Source organism: Chenopodium quinoa, unplaced genomic scaffold, assembly GCF_001683475.1.
Source record: "Chenopodium quinoa cultivar QQ74 unplaced genomic scaffold, ASM168347v1, whole genome shotgun sequence".
Classification (NCBI taxonomy): Eukaryota; Viridiplantae; Streptophyta; class Magnoliopsida; order Caryophyllales; family Amaranthaceae; genus Chenopodium; species Chenopodium quinoa.
This window is the reverse complement of record NW_018745676.1, coordinates 92,836-116,786: the sequence shown is the minus strand read 5'-3', so window position 1 is coordinate 116,786 and position 23,951 is coordinate 92,836. Positions and strand designations below refer to the sequence as shown.

General features: G+C 35.3%; 1 protein-coding gene across 2 annotated transcripts; it reads left to right on the top strand.

Moving 5' to 3' along the window:
* The first annotated feature begins 1,004 nt into the window (after window positions 1–1,004).
* Window positions 1,005–21,094, top strand: LOC110717321 (sister chromatid cohesion protein SCC2-like). 2 transcript variants are annotated; one of them, XM_021895982.1, is made up of 28 exons: window positions 1,005–1,409; window positions 1,581–1,690; window positions 2,654–2,784; window positions 2,873–2,966; window positions 3,060–3,316; window positions 3,466–3,570; window positions 3,711–3,822; window positions 4,011–4,107; window positions 4,339–4,525; window positions 4,628–5,056; window positions 5,135–5,661; window positions 5,968–6,178; window positions 6,253–6,303; window positions 6,438–6,596; window positions 6,678–6,845; window positions 8,387–8,677; window positions 8,742–8,894; window positions 10,006–10,175; window positions 10,987–11,098; window positions 16,864–17,019; window positions 17,104–17,208; window positions 17,299–17,532; window positions 18,788–18,921; window positions 18,995–19,282; window positions 19,365–19,716; window positions 19,796–19,888; window positions 19,993–20,118; window positions 20,446–21,094. In XM_021895982.1, exons 1-28 carry the CDS (start codon window positions 1,177–1,179, stop codon window positions 20,662–20,664), a joined length of 5,304 nt encoding a protein of 1,767 aa, XP_021751674.1. In that variant the 5' UTR covers window positions 1,005–1,176; the 3' UTR covers window positions 20,665–21,094. The 2 variants fall into 2 exon arrangements, with proteins under 2 accessions (XP_021751674.1, XP_021751673.1); XM_021895981.1 differs by having other exon boundaries at window positions 16,861–17,019.
* The last annotated feature ends 2,857 nt before the right edge of the window (window positions 21,095–23,951 follow it).

The window sequence follows — 23,951 nt, the reverse complement described above, 5'->3', positions numbered from 1 at the left end:
AAAGGTTTGCACAAAAATTTGGCCATTGGATTGAGTTTGAAGGTAGGTTAACAACCAAATACAAGGTATTAAGAATCAAGTTCCATCTCGATTCTAAATCCATACAACTCTGTTAACAATTGCCCTCGTAAAGGTTTGTTGACATTTCTTTATTCCATTTTCAGTTTTGACCCAAACAAGGGAAGTTATTTGAATTCTTTTGTCAAATTATTTTGGACAGGGAAGATTATGTCTCACATAAGTAGGGCCTGTTCTGATTTACTGAACTGAGATGAGCTGATTTGAGCTGACTAAACTGAAATGAACTGAATATTTTATAAGAGAAGAAAGTTAGGAACTAAACTTAACTGAAAATAAGCTGAAGAGAATAGGCCCGTAGTCTTAAGTTTCAACATGGTGAACTAGGAACATAAAGGATGATTTAGGGAGATTTTAGTCCATTATTAAACCCAATACCATTATGCAGTAGTTGTCATTTTTTTGGGTTTCGGTGATTGATTGATTTTCCAATTAAAATAATTCTTATTTAGAAATTTTATTCGAGGAACTTTTGTCGGCCTTAAGACCCGATTTCAAACGTCAGCCAAGTTGCAATTTCAACCGAGAAAGTATCACTTAAAAAAGATGTCTAATAAGGTTCCTTCGACATGGACGAGAAACACGGGAGGAGAATACGGAGTACGGAATACCTCTAAATCTCTAATTCAAGCAATGTATCTGAGCTTGAATAGAGATATAACTTCCCAAGTAAAGTCACATCTCCAATTGTACCATACAAGCTTCGCATGGGCAACAAGGCAAGTTAAGTCGGACCTTTTTCTTAAACTAGCTGACCTCTTCTTCAAATCAAACATTCAAACTACGGTTAAATTACTAATTAGTGGACTCAATTTTACTGTAAACCCTCAAAAATCAACCACTTAATTTTATTTTTCACATTTTCCCCGCCATTTGTAATTTGTGTAGTCTTCATCATTTTCTCTCTCTACCTCACTTTCTCTCTCTAGGGCTTATTCCTTTCAAAATTTCCCAATTTCTTCAACCTCTCTCTCACTCCTTCTCTCTCCTTCAAAGCCCTAATTTTCCAGAAATTGAAATTCCAATTTCACTGAATTTCATCAATTGATGATCAAATTCCAACCAAATTTCACTTCAATTGCTTTAATTCATTGAAAAATGAGCACCAATTTCAGCGATTGGACTCAAAGAGGCGTCACTCTCTCCAACACTCTACACTCCGAGGTTGCGCCTTGCTTACCTCTGCCGTCTCTTCCGCCGTTTTGCGGTGCTTCCGATGAGCAGCTTCGGCTTTTCGATGATCACCTCTCTCGGCCGCTAAATCGCCGTGATATCTTTGCTCAAGCTCCGAAAATCGCTGATCTCTTGCTTCATACTGATGTTTCCTACTTGTATGTGCTTAATTTTTCTCTGTATATCTTTTTTTGCTGTTGAATTTGAGTTTGGCTTTGAATTTGAATGTGAATTGAGGTGATTTTTTTGAGTGATTGGAATTTTGGTTTGAAAATTTGAATTTATTTGCTGCTGTTGCTGTTAGTCTTACATTGTGTTTAATTCGTCAGGATTCTTAAAAATGATGCGAGTTCAGGTTCTGGTTCTACAATGGCGCCTATGGATCTTTGCGAGGAGGTTTTACGATGCAATCGTGACGCCTTCGAGTGTACACTTCCAGGTAAGCGTAGTTTCATATGGCAATTCATTGGAGGCGTTCCAGCTATATGAATAATTTAATCCGAACGAGAGACAAATGTCGAATATACATCAACAATTTTAAAAATTCTACTCGTCAATGTTTGGCTGTGATAAAATCCAATGAGAGACAAATGCTGATTATGATACTATTTATCTATTTTATTTTTTTGATTTGTAATACTGATAAGATTAATTCTAGGCATTGTGGAACCGGTGCTGATGTATCTCACTTCTAGTTTACTTTCGTGATCATTTCTATCAATGGGCTTGAGAATATATGTATACAATTGGTGGCTTATTAGATGTTTCATTTTTTGGTTTAAAATATCAAATGAGGAATCGAGTGTGCAATCTATGCAGCCATTTGAACTTGTGGAGTGTGAATTATATTAGCTGGATAGATATTCTCGAGGGTGGGATAGAATGGAGTGCCCAACAAATTAGGTTGGCGTATGGACACTGTTCCTCATACGGCCTTAGCTGAAGGGAAAATAAAGTGGTTATGATGTATTATAACATGACTCAGAAGAAAACTATGTCAAAAGAGTAAAAAAAGGCGAGGAAGCCAATTTTGAGTGATTGGAGGAGGATTTTAGTCAGGAACATCACACCTTTAAACTGGAACAATTTGTTAATATCAATGTGTGCTGTTGTGGATTTTGTGTGAGGCATTCCTAGTGATAATGTTGTTTCGGGGCTATCTCCATTGATGCATCATGTAAGGAGGGTTATTAGCTCATAAAAGGACATAGCATGGAATTTCTGGCTTTCTAAGCCAATGGGCCAAGGAAATCACATATTAGACTTTAGTTGTCTTCCTAGGGATTAGGCAGTTGGATATATATTTCTACCTTTTACTCCCATGACTAGTCTCCTGTGCATTTTGGATGAAAGTGGTGAAGATTTATCCCTTATTGTTTATCGTCTCGTTCAAGTTTCTCAGGTCCTCTTGAAGAGCGAATCTCTAATGTGGAGTCTGATCGCAACATTTATGAGAAGAATGAGCATGTATCCTGTCAAGTTGATGGAGACCGTGAAGAAGGACACATGCGCCATCATGCTCATGTTGTTGATGTATGCGATCCTTTCATTTTTTTGTCTTTTAATTTTTAAACATTTTGTACAAGACCCTTTTATTTCTTAATTGCAAGCTGAATTTCAGGATGCACCTTCATCATCTAAAAAAACAAGAGCTAAGAAGAAAGGAACCCAGGGAGTGTCATCATCTGCTTTGCCAGATTTCAGTGAACAAAGAGGTTAGTATAGTTTACCAATAACTGGAATTGGCATCTTGGTGTTTCATTCTATAAACTTTTTACACTAAGACTATTGTTGATCAAACTTGTCAGATGCTATGATTGGGCGATTCTGTGATTTTTTGGAGGACTTTTGCAGTAGGGCTGAGATTCCTGGTGAAGAGCGAGAAGAGTCGGAGTGGTTAATGTTACCCACCTCTGACATTCGTATGGTCGTGAAGGAGATATTGACTATCAGAGAAGAAAAATTGGTACATCGAGTTCCTGTTGACTTTCTTGTGAGACTATTGACGGTTTTAGACCATCAGATTCATCGCGCTGAAGGCCTATCAATTGATGAATGTGAAAATGTAAGTTAATATGTAATGCTTTTCTCTAATCCACTGGATGTAAGGGGGAAGGGAGTGGAGGGGGTATATTCTCTTGCGCTATAAGAATTTTTGGTGAGTTGTGTCCTGTGTTTTCTGACATCATATTACTTCTGTGAATTTTTTTTCAGTCAGATTCTGATGTTTCATCGATTCTCTGTGCTTTGGAGTCTATCCATGCCGCTCTGGCTGTAATGGCTTTTAATGACATGCCAAAGCAACTATATAAGGAAGAGGTATGTTTTCTTCCAATTTTATTTAATTTCAAAAGTGTAGTATATTGCTTGCTTTCCTTTTTACCCTGATCTGTTATTTGTCAAGTACTGTGAGAATAGCTGTTTGTACCAAATTTAAGTGGTGATCTTCTTACTATTAGATTATTGAGAGAATTCTCGAGTTCACCAGACGTCAGGTCATGGACATGATGTCAGCTTATGATCCATCATATCGCGCTTTGCATAGACCTGGTGATAACAGAGTTGCTGAAGGTAGGTGGCTTAGAAAAGATGAGTGCTGGACCATTTTTTATTTTTATTTTTTAATTTGTGTCAATATCTGTTTTGTAAATATATGGCAATTACAACCCACTGTTATGGATCCACATTTATTTACCTTTTATATCTCAAATTTAGGCATGTGCTTTTAGATAATCATTACTAAGAGACTAGCTTTCCAGGGGAAGATGATCCAGATGTCGAGGCTGAGTTTGGTTCTGCAAGCAAAAAACGGCGTATAACTAAAAGTGTAAAAGTGAAAAGAACTATGGCTAGCAGGTGAGTTTGCATCTGCAATTTGCTTTTTATGGTCATTGATTTCTTCTAAGTGATTACACCCAATTCAATGCAGCTGTAAAGTGTTAATTTATACTTTATTTTTATTATTCTGTTATTATTATTATTGTTCTCTCTGCTTTAAGCTTCCTGTTGAACTGTGTATTGATCTTTAGATATTCTTCTTTGTCTCCAAAAAACAATGACATGCTGTATGTGTTTTTTGACTCCTAGGATTCCAGCTGCTGTGAACACTGTGTTTCAAAAGCTTTGTACTATCCTTGGTCTTCTCAAGGACCTCTTGTTAGTTGAACGCCTCTCAGACAGCTGTATCTTGCAGCTTGTGAAAACGTGTTTGTCAACATTTTTGGTTGACAATATTCAACTCTTGCAAATGAAGGCTATGAGCCTGATCAGTGGGGTATAAAAACAATGCATTTTGACTTTCCATTTACCTAGAATTTCCTTAATTTTGCAATGGTTCTGTCCACAGATCTAACTTTTTCTGTCATTGGGATTGCAGGTATTCTATTCATACACTCAGCATAGGAGCTATGTTGTTGATGAAGTAATTCAACTTCTATGGAAGCTTCCATTCTCAAAAAGAGCTGCCAGAGCATATCATTTACCTGAAGAAGAGCAGAAGCAGATTCAAATGATTACTGCTTTACTGCTTCAGTTAGTTCTCCATAGTGCTAATCTTCCTGAAGCCTTGAGACAAACATCAAGTACCAGTGCCATCTTTGAAACTACTATTGAAACAAACTACCTTGTTCAATGCAATGAGGCAGCCACAGAGGCATGCGTTTCATTTTGGACACATGTACTTGAGCGGCTTACAAGTAAAAGTCAAGAGGCATCCGAAGTGAAGGTGATAATGGAGAATATTGTGGTTGATCTGCTAACTACATTGAATCTGCCAGAGTACCCTGCTGCTTCCCTCATTTTAGAAGTAAGAATTCCACTATTGGTGCTTATTGCTTAACGTTTGCTTCTAAAATTTTCCACATCTAAAGATGGTTGCTTGCAGGTTCTCTGTGTCTTGTTGCTTCAGAATGCTGGTCCAAAATCAAAAGATATTTCTATTCGCTCATTGGCGATTGATATTCTTGGTACAATTGCTGCACGGTTAAAGCATGAGTCTGTACTTTGCCATAGTGATAACTTTTGGATAGTTCAGGAGCTGTTAGGTAGGGAAAGTGTAAATGAGAATGAACAGACAGATACATGCTCTGTTTGCTTAGGTGGAGTAGTCGAAAAAGCTTTAGTGATATGTCAAGGTTGTCAGAGACCATTTCATTCTGATTGTGTGGGGTTCAGAGAACATGACATCTCTACACGTGGTTGGCAGTGCCCTTGCTGTCTCTGTAAAAAGCAACTTATAGTGTTACAATCATACTGCAAATCTCAGATCAAGGATGATAGCAAAAACAATCATAATAGATCAGAAAATTTGTCTGATGAGTCTGCTTCAAAGATGGAGATTGTTCAACAGATGCTTCTTAATTACCTTGAGGACATGGGCTCATCTGATGATCTTCATCTTTTTGCCCGTTGGTATGTATCTGCTTAATCTGATCCTATGGTACTTGTCATTTAGTCTTTTTTCATTTTGGTACTTAGGTTCTATACTCAACTCCAAGTATCTTGGAAAGGATCATCAGAAGAACCAAGCTGATTTGCTTCTTCTAGTTAAAATGTGATTTTCTCCTGCTGTTGTAACTGTCTACCGCAGCTTGAATATTCACTGTTCGTTAATTGTAGATAAGTGCTTAAGTCTTTGTTATAAAAAATTTACTGTAGTGATGTTTTGATAATGTGGTGCGAAATCTGTTGTGCCTTATAGCTACTATATATTTGCAGGTTGTATCTCTGCCTCTGGTACAAAGATGATCCAAAAAATCAGCAGCAGTCCTGCTATCGCCTTGCCAGATTGAAATCCAAAGCAGTTATTCGTGATTCTGGGGCCTTGTCATCGATGTTAACCAGAGATTCCATTAAAAAGATAACTTTGTGTCTTGGACAGAATAATTCATTTTCCAGAGGATTTGATACTATTCTTGGCATGCTTTTGGTTAGTGTTATCATATTTTCCAGTTATCTTTTGTTGAATGAATCATTCCTTTTTAACTTGGAAACTCATTTCAGGTTAGTCTACGAGACAATTCACCTGTAATTAGGGCTAAGGCATTGCGTGCTGTAAGTGAATTTGATATCCATCTTATTTTGTATCTGTCTCCTTTAATATTGATTTTTGTCCTGATTTCTTACTTTGGTGGATTTTGGACATCTACTGAGTAGCTGACCACTCTTTTTTGCTGCCAACTAAACAGGTTAGTATAATTGTAGAGGCTGATCCTGATGTCTTGCGTGATAAGCGTGTTCAACTTGCTGTTGAAGGAAGGTTCTGTGATTCTGCAATATCTGTTAGAGAGGCTGCTTTAGAACTTGTTGGAAGGCATATCGCATCTCATCCAGATGTTGGGTTGCAAGTATGTATGAGTTCTCCTACATATCCTTTATGTTTGTGTGATTTATTGGAGCAGTTTCTTATTGTGTGTTATGTATCATAGTATTTTGAAAAGGTTGCGGAGAGAATTAAGGATACTGGGGTAAGTGTTCGGAAACGAGCGATCAAAATTATCCGAGATATGTGTACATCAAATGTTGAGTTTGTGGAATCTGCACCTGCTTGCATTGAGATCATTTCCCGTATAAGTGATGAAGAATCAAGTATTCAGGTATAGGCTATACTATGATTTATGATTTTTAAGCTTTTATCCAATATCCAAGCATGTTAAATGTAAATCTTCATTTTTCTTTTTAAAATATTATTGTGGTAATTGAACTCGCTAGTCATAATCTGGAACTGGATAAACTGCCAAGATTCAGGATGTCCCCTCAGTGAAGCGTATTAAATGGAGGTTCAATGAAACAATTACAGTGGATGTGAGTACATATCTAGAAGTAAATTAAAGCAGATAGGAACTATGCCAAAATAAAAGAAAACAGGCTTGTCTTTCTCCACCCCAACCCCCAACCATTCCCCCCCTCCCCCCCCCCCCCCAAGAAAATAAAAGAAAACAGGCTTGTATGATTAGGTAATGTTCAATCTGTTCATGTTGCCTAACTCTTTTAAAAAGCTTCACACTGCATGTTCCTATTTTTATTTTGTGCTGTGACTTATCCTGGTTTATGGGTGTACACAACTACAAGGGGATATAAACACAATGGTACATTTTGCATTACTTGGCAATAATGTGTTGCACAGTAGACATTTTAAATGAAAAAGAAAAAATGGAGATTAAGAAGGAAATGAGATTTCTTGGCTGAAACAACTGAATTTGGGGATTTGGCACATGAAAATAGTGGTAGAAAGAAAATCTGAAATTACCGTGGATGGATGCAGGGAGCCGAAAGAAGGGGGGGGGGTGCTTGTCTCTCAGTAGTTGGGTGAAGCTTTCATGCAACAGTTGCATCTTCTGTGCTTTTTCTTTGGTTCTTTTTTCCCCCATAGTGTTAACAATTTAATTTTTCTTTTGGAGAGGGGGGGGGGGGGGTTCAATAGGATGAGCATCCAATGAGCCGTATAAGTGGGAATGTGGGATATTGTGGCAGAAGAAAACAATAAATAAAACTTGGCAGGAGGCATAGGAGAGAACTTTTTGGAGGGAAAGAAAAATGCGTTGGTCAAACTTGTTTATAAGTGCTGAAACAGGTTTCTGTCCAAGTGGAAAACCTGGCTGCTTTATGCCAATTTTGCTTTTGTTGGCCCATAGGCCATTATGAAATGTCAAGTCTTTGACATGGATACCACAAATGAATGGAAAAGAAAATGGTAGGGTGAATCTTTTCCAAGTTGAGTGGTGTTAAACTGAATAATCACCACCGTACAGGTAAGCAGTCTGGATCTAGTCATCTTTGAGCAAAGCTGAAGGGTTGAGAAAATGAACAGAGTTTATCTTGCATTCTAATATGTTAGGCATTTAGCTTACTTCAGTTTATGTCGGAGCTACATAGGATGTCATGTGTTGTTTGAGCCACTAAGCCTGCTCTATGTTGCACCTTGTACTTAGGCATTTGCCAAAACTTTGTTAGGTCTTTGTGGATTTGTAGTTATCTAGACTCCTATATCAGAAAGATTGTTATAATGCCGTTGCATGTGTGACTTGAGAACTTTGCATAAATATCGTTATTGTTCTCTGAAAAATTCTACGTGTTGCTGTGCTGATCTTGTTTTCTAGGCTGTATATAATATGCATCACATTTATCTTGATAACAGGATCTTGTGTGCAAAACATTTTATGAATTCTGGTTTGAAGAACCTGCTGGGAGACAGTACTTTGCAGATGATAGTTCTGTGCCGTTAGAGGTGGCTAGAAAGACTGAACAGATAGTTGACATGTTAAGGAAGATGCCTAATCATCAACCTCTTGTCACTATTATCAAACGCAATTTGGCTCTTGATTTCTTGCCTCAGTCGAAGGGAACTGGGGTTAATCCTGTATTACTGGCGACAGTGCGCAAGCGTTGTGAAATGATGTGCAAATTTTCACTTGAAAGAATTTTACAGGTATTCTTGCTGCATATTTTATGAGTAAACTTGGTATCATTTGTGTGATATGAACATTTTTCAGGTAGAGGAAATGAACTCTGAGGAAGGGGAGTTGCGGATACTTCCTTATGTGACGGTTTTGCATGCTTTTTGTGTCGTGGATCCGTCACTCTGTGCACCTGCCTCCAATCCTTCCCAGTTTGTTGTCACACTGCAGCCATATCTTAAGAATCAGGTAATTTGCATATGCTATTCACTAATCACTATTCTATTCCTCTGAGTGTTTGTTGTGTATTTTTTACTTTCATTTGGTGTTTTTTCTTTTAGATCGCGTTTGTCATGAGAATACTTAGAAGACTTGTTTCATTTTATATCTTATAATTATAATTTAGATAGAAAATGTTGATGAATGTGTTAAACCTAACTTTTTTTTGTTGCGTGGTTCTAATTTCAGATGATTAAGCTATAAAATAGTTGCTGAGAGCTGGGTATAATGGGCTTGTTCCTTTAAATGGTATTTAAAAATATACTTGTAGGACAGACTCTCTCTAACCTGTCGCTTAGATCCTTACTCGGCGTGGGAGTCATTATGATCTGTTTTGGAAAACCAGTTGAGGTATAAACTACATGATGTTAGAAGTGGTTGTGAAGAGTTTGAGATCATTTGCTCATCTCATCATACTATCTATGCTCTCCTGGGCAAGGATGGTTGTGGAAGAGTTAAGGGATGGGAATGGTGGAATATTGAGTGATTCCCTTCCTTAGACGTAAAACAAGCAACAAGACAAACTTGACATCTAACCTTTTCTTCCTCATTTTTTTTTTGTTAAATATCTTTCCCTTTCTTGAACCATTCGCTCCCTTAATGCTCTAAAAAGGCAGGGTTAGGTGTTACTGAAAAGTGCTGTTTTTGCTATTCCCTTGTATAAAAGGGTATGAACTTATGTAACTTATCTACTACCCTGTCAAAAATTATAAGTAAAGAGCGATGTAATGAGTATTGAAATTTTTTTCCCTGTATTTTCTTAGTGATTTATAATTATACTATCCAAGTAATTTTCACTGAAAGTTCAGAATATTGTATCCCATATCCTCTTGCAAGTTGCAACCTTCTGCATGTCATACGGTCAAGTTCTCACCTTTGTATTTTGTTTCAACGTCCTCTATTGCATAGTGTTAGGAAGTAAAATAATTTATAGAAATTGTAGAGCTAATTCAGCTTAACATATATATTTTTTTTGTGCTGTTTCACAGCCTCTTTCCTTTGGAGGAGGAGAGGGGTGGGGGAGAGGTGATGCTGAAGTTACATTATTCCTTGTTTGATGATTTTTTTGTTCTTGTATAAGGTTGATAATCGAGTTATGGCCCAGCTTTTGGAAAGTGTTATATTTATAATTGATGCTGTTCTTCCTTTACTGCGGAAGTTGCCTCAAAGTGTAGTTGAAGAACTCGAGCAGGATCTGAAGCAGATGATTGTTCGTCATTCCTTTTTGACAGTTGTACATGCTTGCATCAAGTAAACATACTTCCTGCTTGTTTATTATTCAGCTATTCAGTCTTGTATCCTTGTTGCCATTGTAACTGTAATTGCTGGGTCTTTATAGTTGATAATTTTAAAAAAATAGCAAATATAGACAATCTATGACAACTTGACAAGCCATTTATTCCTTCTTGCATATAACTGTCTATCAATGATTTGCACATATATTAAGGAGCTGCTTTCAAAACTGATACTGTTGCATTAATAGCACATTCTGTATTCCAAATGGCAGGTTTTATGAAATAGAGTGGTTAGAAAAATGTAGAATCAAGGGAGTATGAAGTAGGTTTTGGTGGTCTCTGAAAATAATTAAATAATCAGGCTTCTGTGTTTTGAAATAATTAATAGTGAAATGTCCGAGATACATGAGGCAGTTTCAGGTACATCATTACCCATTAAAAGGAGTTATGTTTAAAAATACTTTGCTCAAGGTGATTTCGAATTTTCATTGAAGTGCTATAAGGTTTGTTGGTTTATTTTGTACTATTGTGATACATTTTAGTTTGACTATAGAGAGTGAAATCTATCTTGGAAGAAGCATTTTATGGTTTCTGTTTTATTTTTGCTGTTGGTTGTATAAACTAAGTTTGACTTTAGAGAGTAAAGTCTAAAAGGTGATAAAAATTCTTAATGACCCGTAAAACTACCTGTAACTCTTTGGGTCTTCAGAAAATGGGCTATAAAATAATCCCTTTGCTTGTGAGGTGCAGGGATCATTTTAATTTTCTCGTGCATTTAATTTTATGCACAACCTCATCTGATGAAATTACATCCCCATCTGCTGTAGGTGTCTTTGCTCTTTGAATAAAATTGCTGGTGGAAAGGGAGCTAGGTTAATTCAGTTTCTGATTCAGGTGTTCGAAAAGCGTTTGGATGCTCTTGGTGTTGATAACAAACAGGTTTGCTCCTGCCAATTTTGTTAGGGTTGTCTCGCCATCTCTAATGCTACTATCCAATATCTTTGATGTTACTTTAATTGAGCAGAAGTTAACTAATTTCCCTAAAACGCTTGTCTAAGGTTTGTCTGATTTGGAATTTATGTGTGTGCACAATGAGTAGTAAAATATCAAAATTTCGTTGTTCATTTGTTTTCATTTGATGTAAGTTATAGCTAACTGAGTATTAACAAGATTACAAGCGTTGAGTATTCGAAATCTGAACAAAATGCATTTATTATGATTGCTATTAGATTGCTGGGAATGTTTGTATCATATATGTTAAAGTTTCTCATACATGTCATCTTTGTCTAAATGATGACAATTGCTTGGTGATGTGTAAATTGGATGGGCTGGAATGGACTTTGACCCTGTTCATCTAGATTTATTTTGTAAATTTTCGTTCAATTAATTAGTTTTCAGCTTCATAATTGTTATTACTATTGTTATTGTTGTTGTTAATTGAACTTTTTACGATTACTTAATTGTCAGCTCTTCACCTTTTCAATTCAATTCAGTTTAATTAATTATATTAATTGCTATCACTATTATTTATTATTCACTTTTGTTGATTTAACCTCATTTTTTAACTGCCTGGGATTTGGGTTGGGTAAGCTGATTTGTTCATACTTATTTTGGTAAACTTGAGTCCTACATTGCTTAAAAAGTCCTTAATAGAAAAAAGCACCTTTGGCCTTAAGCCTACATTTGTTTAGTGAATGAGCATGTATCGTGTAAGTTATTTGTGATCATTGATTATCTTAATATAAGTCAATTTTATATCCCTCCAGCTATTTTAGTGTAGTTTTTATCTCTTATTCTTTCATTATATCTACTACACATAAGTGATGCTACCTACTTTGTTACCACAATTAAAGAAACAACTACTAAGAATTAGGTATGTTTGTTAGCAATCTATAATTCTATACTAATAGAGAGCCAACTTCTCTCTCTCTCTTTATTTTTATATTTCAACTTTTACTTTTTGGAAAAGTTTTCTGTTCATTTGACTAGAATCTTATGCTTCCTGGCAGAATTGATCATCTGTTATTCTCCTTGATATTTTTAACTATAAATTTTTTTAAATTTAAATTGTGTAGAAAACTTAAAATTTATTTTACTATATTATTCTTTTCTATATGTGCCAAAATCTTTTGATCCATCTTCTGTTACACTTTCTTAATTAGAAGATTTTGAACCACTTGACTAAAATACAAATACTTTCTTTTCTTTTCTTTTTCTTTTTTTTTCCTACAATATCCTTTATATTTTTAATAATATAAAAGTACCCACCAAATTGTACCTTTTATCATCATATGTTTTAAACTTTATCCATAATTTGTTCTCCTTAAAAATTCTTTCAAATTATAATTTTCCTAAAGATAATTATTATGGCCGCTACTACAATTATTATGTTATTCCTTTAAAATAGGTCAATGTGTTTAAATTTAAATTTATGACAGTTGAACATTGGATGGAACTTTTACCTAAAAAAAAAAAAAGAAAGAAATGTTCATAAAATTAACTACATGCTTGATTATCATACTTTTAAATTTCATGACTACTGTATTAGATATTGAATTTCGTTGGCCAAAAATTGAAGTATTTTGACATACCATAGATTATAAATCCATGATTGAATATTAATTGATTCTTTCCTATTGTGGTTCACCTTTATAATTATGTGATTATTTTACTTTGAAATGACAGGGATTGTAAAGTCGTAAATTAGAATACATAGTAATATCTACCAAAAAAAAGGAATATAGTTTTATAAAAAAAGCATAGTAACATATGTTGTAGTCTAATGATAATTCTCTTATTGAAATTTAATATCATAAGTCCTTGAACAATTATTAATTGATTCTTTCTTAATATAGTTCCCCTTATAATTATGTGATTATTTTACTTTGAAATGGCAAGGTTTGTAATTATGTAATTTATAACCCCAAAAAAGAAAAGGAATCAAGTCTTTTACAAAAAGCAAATAACAAAAGTTATTGTTTGATGATAACTCACTTATTGTGATCTAGTTTCATAATTTGATGAATAAGTTTCTAAAAAAGGATAATTTTTCAAGGGGTTTAAAAAGGTATTGTTAATATAATTTCGTGTTTGTTATGTCAAAAAAAATAAATGAATATTTATGTATATATTCTATATGTAATTTAAGTCATTTTAAATGATTTTGTTTTTACACTAGTTTGGATTTTGATGCTACTACATGTCATTAATATAATGTTTTTCACTTGTCAAAACTCAAATTTATTTCATTTCCTTACATTTTTTTTTGCAAGCTTCTATTTAGCTAGTAGCATCCATGTGTCGAATGGGTAATAAACTAGTTTCAAGAAATTCAGCCAATACGATTAACCTAGGGAAGGATTAACCACTTGTATTGATGATCAGTGTAACCAACAATTACAAATTATCACTGTTTGAAGGCTGATAAATCCTCCCAGTACTTTTTTCTTTCTACATTCAGCACGCCTCGCTTTCAGCTTTCCCTTATTTATATATAACTAATGATTGCCATGACAAAACTTCTTTATGACAAACTCTTAGCTACGAGACCCCTACAGCCTCTTATAAATTCTAGCATCTGTTGACTTCATTTCATTGTCACTTATTCTTTGCGTTTTCTTTGGGTGATTTTCTGCTGTATGTGACGAGCACAGGTGATTTAGGGTGAGTCTTTGCAACAACCATTGAGACAACAATGTATATAGAATCAACCTTATGACTAGAAGAAAGGTAGATGGCAATAAAGGAAATATTCTTCAGATTTAGTAACAAGAGGAATAATCTAGTTATTCTAGTTAAGAGCGTTGGAGTAAAGAGCAAGTTAGGTATTTGTGAAGGAAGAAAGGTGGGTGAGTAGCATATTGAGGGTTAGTGAGAAAAGCTGAAGTAGAATTATTGATTGGGAGAACACCAACCTTGAATGTTGGCAAGCTTGTAATTTGGATTATAGTGTGTTTGGATAAAGAACGTAGAATGAAAAGAAGAGGAGAGAATGGAAAGGGAGGGAGGGAAGAGTGATGAGTTTTCCTTCCAAATCTCTCTATTGTTGTAGAGATCAATTCTTACAATTTAATCCCTTTATTTCTCTTCCTCTCAATTCTTTTTCTTCTTAATTTGTTATCCAAATGTAAAATATTTCACATTCACTCCATTTCCTTCGATCTAAACAAAGGGTTAGTATTTTTGTTTCCCAATTACAATGTTTGATTATCTCTATTGAATCAACGAACTCTTAAGGAATTGGTGTCTAATTTTTGAACTTGCTATAATATCTTTTTGAATGTTAAATTTGTTTAAATGCATAATTATTGAATCTTGGCAAACATCTTTGAAGTATTTGATACCCAATTTTCATTTTGTTTTTTAAGGCGTAGTTGGATTAGAAAAAAAGATACTCATATCACATACTCCTTCCGTCTATATTCATTTGACAAACTTTCTTTATAGGGTTTCCCTATTGTTGACACACTTTTATTTCCTTCCTAAAAAGGAATGGTCCCATTAATTTTACATTGTTTCTTTCACTTGATACGAGTCCCACTTTTTTCCTAACTTCTATGAAAATAATTAAAAAATGATCTCACTCCCACCAACAAAACTAATGGTCCCACAGCACACTAACTACACTAACAAGTTACACCACTACTAACTTTCACATATAAAAGTAATTTTCATGTAAAAATACCAAAATCAATTCACCAAAAAAAAAAAAAAACCAAAGTCAATTAATATGCCGTAAACTTTGTGACAGTCCTGTCAACTAAATAGGGACAAAGGGAGTTATTCCCATTGTTATTTGATCCACAATTATTCAAGCTAATGAACAAAATCTTTCTTTTTTAGATAATTTTTCTATTTAAAATTCCTCATAGTGTACCACACATTTGTACTCACATACGACTCCATTTGTGGTGTTTTGAATACCCTTATTATGTATTCATTTTAAGGTATTTTAGCTATTACGGTTATCATATATAATACCAATGTGTTGTTTTGTATTCATATCAAATTTCCATATATTTCCTTTATTATTTAAATATTCAACAACTATTTTAAGGAAGTGTCATCAATGTCGTACTGTAGCGATCTTCTCTCTTAAGGAAATTCAACATCCCTTTCACACAGCTAATTCCTAAGATACACCTGTCACAAATTTTTTTTATTCACATTGTTTGTGATTGGTTTCACCTTTTTTTTTTTTCACTATCTAAAGTTATTATACTTTTCAAGGAAGGACAAGAAGGGGAGGGAAGGGAAAGGGAGGGGATGGAAGAATGATAAGTTTTCCCTTCTAATCTCTCAATTATTGAAGAGATCAATTTCTTACAATTTAAACCCTGCATCTGTTACCCTTCCTATTCCCTTCTATCCTCATTTGTTATCTAAATGAAAGATACTCCATTCCTCCATCTCCCTTCCCTTCCTTTCCCTCCATTTCCTTTGATCCAAACAACGGGTACGTTTCTATGCTCCTTGCTCACATGATACCGTGGGCATGGTGTAAAACTAAAAAATCGGCCCCAACGTATTATTTGCCGAGTTGCATATGTTTTCAAATCTATCGTACGGATTTATTTCGCATTGTATTGGTCTTTAAAACCATTTATGGGTTCGTGGTTGATTTTTGGCCCAACCACATGTGATGCCTAGCTATTTAGACAAGTACGCAACTTTTCTCTACTCATTAGTCAATACTCTAATAATGTCCTTAAAAACTCTTAATATATTCAAGATTATACTAGATTTTTGTTACTATAATTTCAAAAAGAGAATTTTAAACCACTTTCATGTCACATAATCGCGATCTAGTTCATGCATCAACTCCGATACCATAATCATTATCGCATTCGTGATTGTAGTGGCATTTCAAACCATGATTGTGGGTAATTTACAAGGTTTTTCTAAGTTGATTACATAGTTATTTGTGGTCTCTCACCAATTACTCACTTTTTATTCCCCCGTCGCAAATTAATGTGAAGCAAAGGGAATTAGGTAGTAATGTATTATATTGCAAAATTTGCGTACTTTAAAAGGTCAAATTAAGGAAACTTAAAAGCCAAGTGAAACAATTGTCTTATGAAGAGAAGCAAGCTAGCTTTATATTGAAGGAATATTATCCAACAAAACATACGGAGCAATGTTAGGCTAAAATCATTGTGTAGAATATTGTGATCAGTGATCAGTTGTAGTATTAGGAGAGTAGTATTCCTCTCAAAAGATTGGCGAGGCTGCATTTGGTGATTACAACCTTGGTTAGCATTAATTCACTCATTATTGTCCTTTTTTACTCTTTTTTCTTTCTTCATCTCTTGTTTCAGTCCTTAATCTCTTCGCTTTGGTCACTAATCTGAGCTAATTCATATAAATTTTGTTTGATGTACATCATCATTGATGTGCTCTTGAATCTTATTGGATGAAGGATTCCTGATCCTAAATTTAGCATATACAAAATAATGATTGTTATACTATAATTGGATCCACTGTTTTAAATGTAATGCATTGACTTGGAATATAAAGATATTATGTATTATGTAGCTTTGGTTATGCTACGTATTTGTAGTTTCTACCTTTTCCTACAATGCATGCATTGTCTATTTTTCAGTTTTTCATGTTCTTTTCTTTTGCTTGTTTTTCTTAGTTGGTAGGATAGAATTTATAACCTTACTGCTTCTGAATCAAATTTACCTTTTCAAATTATGTAGCAGGTTGGCAGGTCACTGTTTTGTCTTGGGCTTCTGATCCGCTATGGTAGCACCCTGTTAAGGGAATCTACTGAAGGTGTTGATATTGGTAGCAGTATCAGTTTATTTAAGAAGTATCTTCTAGCTGATGATTTTGGTATAAAGGTCAGAGCTCTGCAGGTAAGGGTCTTTCTTCTCATAGTGACTGTAGGAAATATTTTAATAAATATGTTCATAGTCTCATAGAGAGGGTGCACTTTCCAGGCACTGGGATTTCTTTTGATTGCTAGACCTGAATGCATGTTGGAGAAGGATACTGGAAAAATTTTAGCTGCAACGCTGTCTTCCAGCTGTGATGCTCGTCTGAAGGTAAGGGCTTGTTTCTTTGCCTACCTGTTCCTCCTACTCTCTTTAGTAAAGGTTATGCTTTGGCCCTTTCTAATATGATATGATCGCCAGCTGCAAGCTCTGCAGAATATGTATGATTATCTCCTTGATGCTGAAAGTCAGTTGGGCTCAGATACAGTTGAAGATAATGTGGTTGACTGCTCCCACGATGGTGGTTCTGTGGTGCCTGTTGCTGCAGGTGCTGGTGATACAAACATTTGTGGTGGAATAGTGCAACTTTATTGGAACCATATCTTGGAAAGATGCTTGGACACAAATGAACAAATTCGCCAATCTGGCCTGAAGGTAAATATTTAATTTATACGTGCCAAAGTTTAGATCTTGGTATCTCATGTGCTGTAGATTGTCGAATGCAGTAAGAGGATGTTAATGCTTAATCGAAATACTTTTTATTTTTTTATTTGTTTTTTAAACACCAACACTTTACTTAATCGGCTGTTTTTTTAGTGCAACAATTCCAAATTTGGAAATCTTCTATACTTTTTTATTTATTTATCTATTTTTTTTATTGTGTCTATCTCCACCCTCCCCACTTTTTTTTTTTTTTTTTTTTTTTTTTTTTTTTTTTCTTTCCTCTCACATCACTTACTTTTAAATAAACCGTTCACCCACTTTCTCTTTTCTATAATTTTCAATTCCCAAACAAACCCTTACATATTTTCTTAACAAATTCAACTCATGCACTGGAGGGATTATTTCTTACTTTCTTAGACATGTGGAACTGGTATATGTAAAATTTTATCTTCCCTAGTTCTTCACGGATGGCTTCTGAGCAGAGAATTCACTTTACCTTGGACTAGGGGTAGTTTAACTTCAAAGAAGGTATTGCTGTAGCCGTTGCAAAGTTATCCTTCATTCGAGCTATCAAGCGTGTGTGAGTAGATATGTTTGGTATTTGTAAATAAATAGTTTGTGATAGACTGATATATTATCGCTCTTCTTTTCTTTTCTTTTTTTTATTTTTTTTTTGGTTTTGTTTTTGGTTTTGCGTTAAACTGGTCATTCAATGGGCTTTGTTGGCTAATTTTTTTTTACTGACTCATTATTCATTTGTCGGATTGTAATCTGATGATTAATTGGACTCCACCAAATAACTTTGTAGTGTTTTCTGCATTAGATAAATTTGTTTTTCTGTTTTTGGCATTGTATTTTTGGACGGTTCCTTTGACGATTCATATTAGCCGACCCCAAATCATTTTTGGATTAAGATTTTGTTGTTATGTTGTTGTTAATCTATTTTTACATGCCATTTCTGCATCAAATATTATAATGATTGTGTAAGGTTTGAACATAACAAATCATACTACCATTTGTTTCAAGCAATTTGTGGTCAATGTTAGATTTAAACATCAATGTGTTTATTTGCCGCTTGAGTTTTTGTTCTGGTCTGAGATTCGCAATCACATTTTATATGTGCTTTTCTTTGCCAAAAGCTTACCTTGTGCCTACTGTTAAAAGGCAATACTGACTGCAAGTCTGCTATTTTTATGTGCCTGCAGTGCATGATTTATTGCTTCATTTTGTATTTTGCTCTGTGCAGATTGTGGAAGTTGCTCTGCGCCAAGGTCTTGTACACCCAATTACTTGTGTTCCGTACCTCATTGCTCTGGAAACAGATCCTTTGGAGGTGAACTCAAAGTTGGCACACCATCTGCTAATGAATATGAATGAGAAGTACTATTCTGACACTTTGTATTTTACATTTATTATTCTTTGCTCCTGCTCACTATCTGATGAATCATTTCAGGTATCCAGCTTTCTTTGAGAGCCGCCTTGGTGATGGACTGCAGTTGTCATTTAATTTTATACGATCAATGAATGAGAATTCTGTAAATTCAAGTTCTAAAATCCAATTCAATGTTGCTGAAAATAAGGGAAAACATGAGGATGCATCATTTGCAAATGCGAGAATAGGAGTTTCTCGTATATACAAACTTATACGGGGAAACCGTGTTTCTAGAAATAAGTTCATGTCTTCGGTTATTCGCAAGTTTGATAATCCAAGCTGGAGTGAAACAGTTGTCCCTTTCTTGATGTAGGCTATTCTCCCTCTGCTACTTTGTGAGCTTTAATTTTACACTGGTTTGTTAACTCATGTTGCATCTAATATTGTCTAGGTACTGTACGGAAATCCTTGCTTTGCTCCCTTTCACAACCCCTGATGAGCCCCTTTACTTGATTTACACCATAAACAGAGTGAATCAAGTTAGATCTGGGACACTGGAAGCAAGTCTAAAAGCTGAATCCCATTTCTCCCAGCGAAGTTTGCATAAGGTCCTGACAGAAAATGGGAGTGTTTTGCAAGAGTTACCTGTTGGGTCTCTCTCTGCATCTTCTGTATCTTTTGAGTTAAATGGACAAGTTGAGGTTCCTGAAGATGGGCATTTTCATTCTACGGTGAATGAAGAAACTGTGCACACAACTACTGGACCTTGTGTCCTCGCAGAAGATGATCAGCAGAGAATACAGGTTGAATTTAAGAAGCAATTTACAATAATTCTGTAGTAGATCAAAGTAGCCTCACACCTAATAATTGGTGTTTGTGCAGGCTCTCTGTCTTGCAGCTACGGCACTTCAGCTTCTCTTAAAGTTGAAGAGGCACTTGAAGATTATGTACAACTTGGATGATGTTCGATGCCAAGTAGGACTACTATAATCTAATTTTTTTTGTGCTTTGCTTAAACTAATTATTAGTTGTCCTTTAAATAACCTTGTTTAACCTGGGAGTGCAATTCTTTTTAATAGGCATTTTCACCTGCTGATCCTCCCAAATCTGGAGAGGCCCTTTCCAGACAGAATATTCCTTTTACCATTGGTGTCATAAACGTTAATATGCCCTCTACGTCTGAAGAGTTGACCCAGAGATATCAGGTACTATTACATGTACACCCCCCCCCCTTCCCCCCTTGGCCAAATACCTGAGTTGAAGGTTGTAACTGCATACCTGCCTTTCCTAGCTTCCTTTTCCAACAGTAAATCGATATAGATCGGGAAAATAATGAGAACTGGAATATTCTAATGGGAAAATATATTGTACAAAGATGAGTAACCAGTATGGAAAATTACTCTACATATTTTTCAGTACCCTTTCACTTCAAAGGGTATGCATAAACATTTCAAGATGTTAGGGACAGGGTTGTATGTGGTTTCACTGATCCCTTGATCTATTTGTTTGTTCCCTGCTTTTGTGACTAATAGGAATTCAAGAATGCACTGAAGGAAGATACTGTTGACTACTCAGCCTACACAGCAAACATTATTAAAAGGAAACGCCCAACCTCCAAAAGAGGAGGTAAAGCAAGCCGAATGATAAGCAGGGAGGATGAAGATGAAGATGATAATGAAGATTGGACTGGAGGGCGGAGGAATCAAAGTGGCCGACAAAGCAACGGTGTTAGAGCAAGCAGGCGGTTGTAGTTTGTACATAGCAGGTTAGGCTAACTTGTACAGTTTTGTAGCACAGATGCAAAGAAAACATACACAAGAACGAAGGAGAGTTAGGTTTGCTGAAACAGAGGTCCAGACTCAAAGACCATAAATCATACTGGCTCTGAGACGACTTTGGGCTGCTGCTCCAGTCTTGTAACTTGGTTATCAATTATACCTGAGTATAGTGCTTGGTAGGAATTCACCCCACATTGGCCCCAGGCTTTGTATGTTGCTATTTGATGTGAATAGGCCAGGCTTACCCCTATTTTTTTTGTACCTTTGGGGTTTGCTTTCATTTATGTTGGGCGGTAATTGTAAAGGATATGAAGTTTCATTGAATGGAATGTAAATACTAGCTTCCGTTCGTTTTCAAGCAATCAATTGGTCTGCCTATCTTTGGTGTAGGTGTAGTTTTTGCTGTTGCTTATTGCAGCTCTGTGTAGGGGTGTTCATAAATCGGTCCGGACCAAAAAAATGGACCGGACCACCCTGGACCGGACCGAATTAATCGGTCCGGTCTTCGGGTTTTGAAATTCATTTTTCCGGTCTTCGGTCCAGTCCTATCCAAAACCCTATAAAAATCGGTTATGGACCGGACCGATTTTTCTATTAAAAATATGTGTGAACCCCTTAAATAATGGTTAAAATTATCCTTAATAAGCTTAGAAAACTTTAACTTTATAAGTTTTTTTTGCAATAAACATACAAAAAAGACGTAAAAATGACGTTATAATATAGTTTTTTCAATACTTTTTTTGTGTTGTCCTTAACTTCATTAAAAATTTAGTATTCTTTTTAAAAAAATTCTTAAATTGGTCTAAAGCGGTCCGGTCCGGGTTTTGGACCGATTCTTTCGGTCCGGTCCGGGTTCGATCCTAACTCAATCGGTCCAATCTTCAGTTCTGAAAATTCTAATTTTCGGCCTTCGGTCCAATCCGGGTCGGTCTGATCCGGTCCGGTCTTGGACCGATGAACAACCCTAGCTCTGTGGTGTTCAAATTCCCCCCCTCCCCCACACCACCCCCCCCCCCCCCCAATGATGCATATCAAGAGGATACGGAAAAAAGCCATTAAAATTATATCTTTTGTTAATAATAGTTATCCTTTGGGTGGTTATTATAGATAGTATTTAGTAGTTTATCTATCTTTTATTGTGATAGATTAAGTTTTGAAATTAGTTTATCTTTTGTTTTTAGAAAGTTCCAGAGTTTATTTTCCTTATATAATCACTAGAAAGATTTGAGTTTAGATTATCATATGAAAATCGTGAGCTTAGCTTGTATTTATGGTTTGTTAAACCTTGCTGTTGTGCTAAACTTTGATTCTTGAACCGAGGTTTCAATTATCGCATCTCAATCGATCCTTAGGAGTTTTATCATTGTGTCACAAAAATTCTTTAATTAAAACACATACATCATAATCGCATAATAAACGTATAAAAATCCAAGAAAGGTTTAAAGATTGAGTTTTATTCAAAGAAACTCAAAATAGCTCATCATCTTGGTGTGGCTACTACTACTGCTATTTGACGAGGGAAAAGGGTGCAGACTCGTACAAAATCTTGGCATAACTCGGGCCTAAAAAGAACAGCTTTGTAGGTTAGATTGTTTGGCTTCGTTCTCCTTCGTTACTAACGCTTTGTGGGTGATTCTTTTTCCCAAATTGGATAACTTTTTGTCTAGTTTTCACCTATGAAATTTCAGAATGTTTGGAATTAGTTAACTATTAAACGGGTTCGTTTTTGGAAACTGGTTAAAATCAGGAAAATTCTGACTCTTCTGGAAAAATTAAAACTGCAACCTATTGGCTAGGAATTTATGGCTAAAATCTTGGTCGAGTGTTGGAGACATATAGTTCTAGCTTTCCACAATTTTTTAGCAATTTCCGACGTGTTTTGATTGGGTTTTGATCCTCACACTTTCGATCAACTTTCTGGACTGATTTTGTGTTTTCTCATCTACTTTATCATGGAAAATCAAAGTTTATTTGAAGCATTTATGGATGAAATAACGAAATTCAATGACTGTTTGGATAGAATTGATGCACATTTTCAAAGACGTGATGAGAGATGTGGTTTACAAGATATGTCTTGTGAGAAGGAGAGAGTAGAGTCACCTATTGTAGCTGAGAAAAGAATTGTATCTTTACTGAGTGATAATCTTACAAATTCAATTTTAGAGCAATCTTATGAACTACTAGTAGAAGAAAAAGAAATAATGGAGCACAAAAGTATATATTTGTCTAGTTTCATTGACGAGGATCGGAGGTTACATTTGTGGTTGATATGTCTATTTTATATAGTGATTTACCTGCGTCCCTTGATCATAATTAGGAGTATTTTTTTGCTCTTTAGAGCCAATTTTATTACTAATATGTGTTTTCTAGTGTTTTTCATAGTTTTGGTATTGGTTTATAGAAAATTGCAGGTTTTGAGCATTTTCCCGGATTTATTATGAGCCACTACGAGCATTAGAGAATCACGACTTTCTTTCGTAGCCCAAGACCGGTTAGAATTTTCAAATCGATGATTAAGGGCTCGGCGTAGAAGAAAACGAGGCATTGGACTGAGTGATTAAAGTCTCAAAGAGGAAATTAGAGTTTGGGCCAAGTTATTAAGCCCAAACGGAAGTCCAAGTTGCCCAAGAGGCTCCACCCGGCCGGGTGATGGCTCGCTCGAAGGCGCGAGTCTAATGGTCCAAAGACCTTCTCCGCCCTGGACCGGGCCCGAGAGAAGCATCTCAGAAGAAAAAGGCGCGACTAACCCCGGCCGCGTGTTTTGGAGAAGCAACTTTCGATGTTTTTTTATTTAGTTTCTAATTAGGATTTTAAAGCTTAGTATAAATACATTTTGTTTAGTTTTGAGAGATTATCTCTTTCATTAGCTAATTTCTCTCTTACTAAATTTTAAAGATTAGACTTCTCTCTTGTTTCTCTCCCTACAACTCTTGGTTTATTCAATTCATTATTTCCGTTAATTTTGGTAACAAATTCTTCCCTTTTTATTTTTAGTAACTTAATTGCTTTAATTCATCATGTCTTGTTTAATTGCTTTGTTTAGTTTAGATTTAATTATGTGTGAGTAGATTATTTTCTTGGGTTTTGTGGATCCATAAATAATATGAAGGGGTAAATTATTATTGTTGATTATCAATGCTGGATTAATTTCCTATTGATTGATTTAATGCTACGCAATTAGATTAGGTCTGGTTTAATTGTATAAGTTATGCAATATTGATTCAAGATTCAAGAGATGAGAATTGATGTTAGGCTTAGTT

What these genes read in the sequence shown, in the direction of transcription:
- LOC110717321 (XM_021895981.1), top strand. Translation starts at nt 1,177, where the DNA reads ATGAGCACCAATTTCAGCGATTGGACTCAAAGAGGCGTCACTCTCTCC. An exon ending in ATCATGCTCATGTTGTTGAT is followed by an intron (nt 2,785 to 2,872) that starts GTATGCGATCCT and finishes GCTGAATTTCAG; the next exon opens with GATGCACCTTCATCATCTAA. An exon ending in CAATTGATGAATGTGAAAAT is followed by an intron (nt 3,317 to 3,465) that starts GTAAGTTAATAT and finishes ATTTTTTTTCAG; the next exon opens with TCAGATTCTGATGTTTCATC.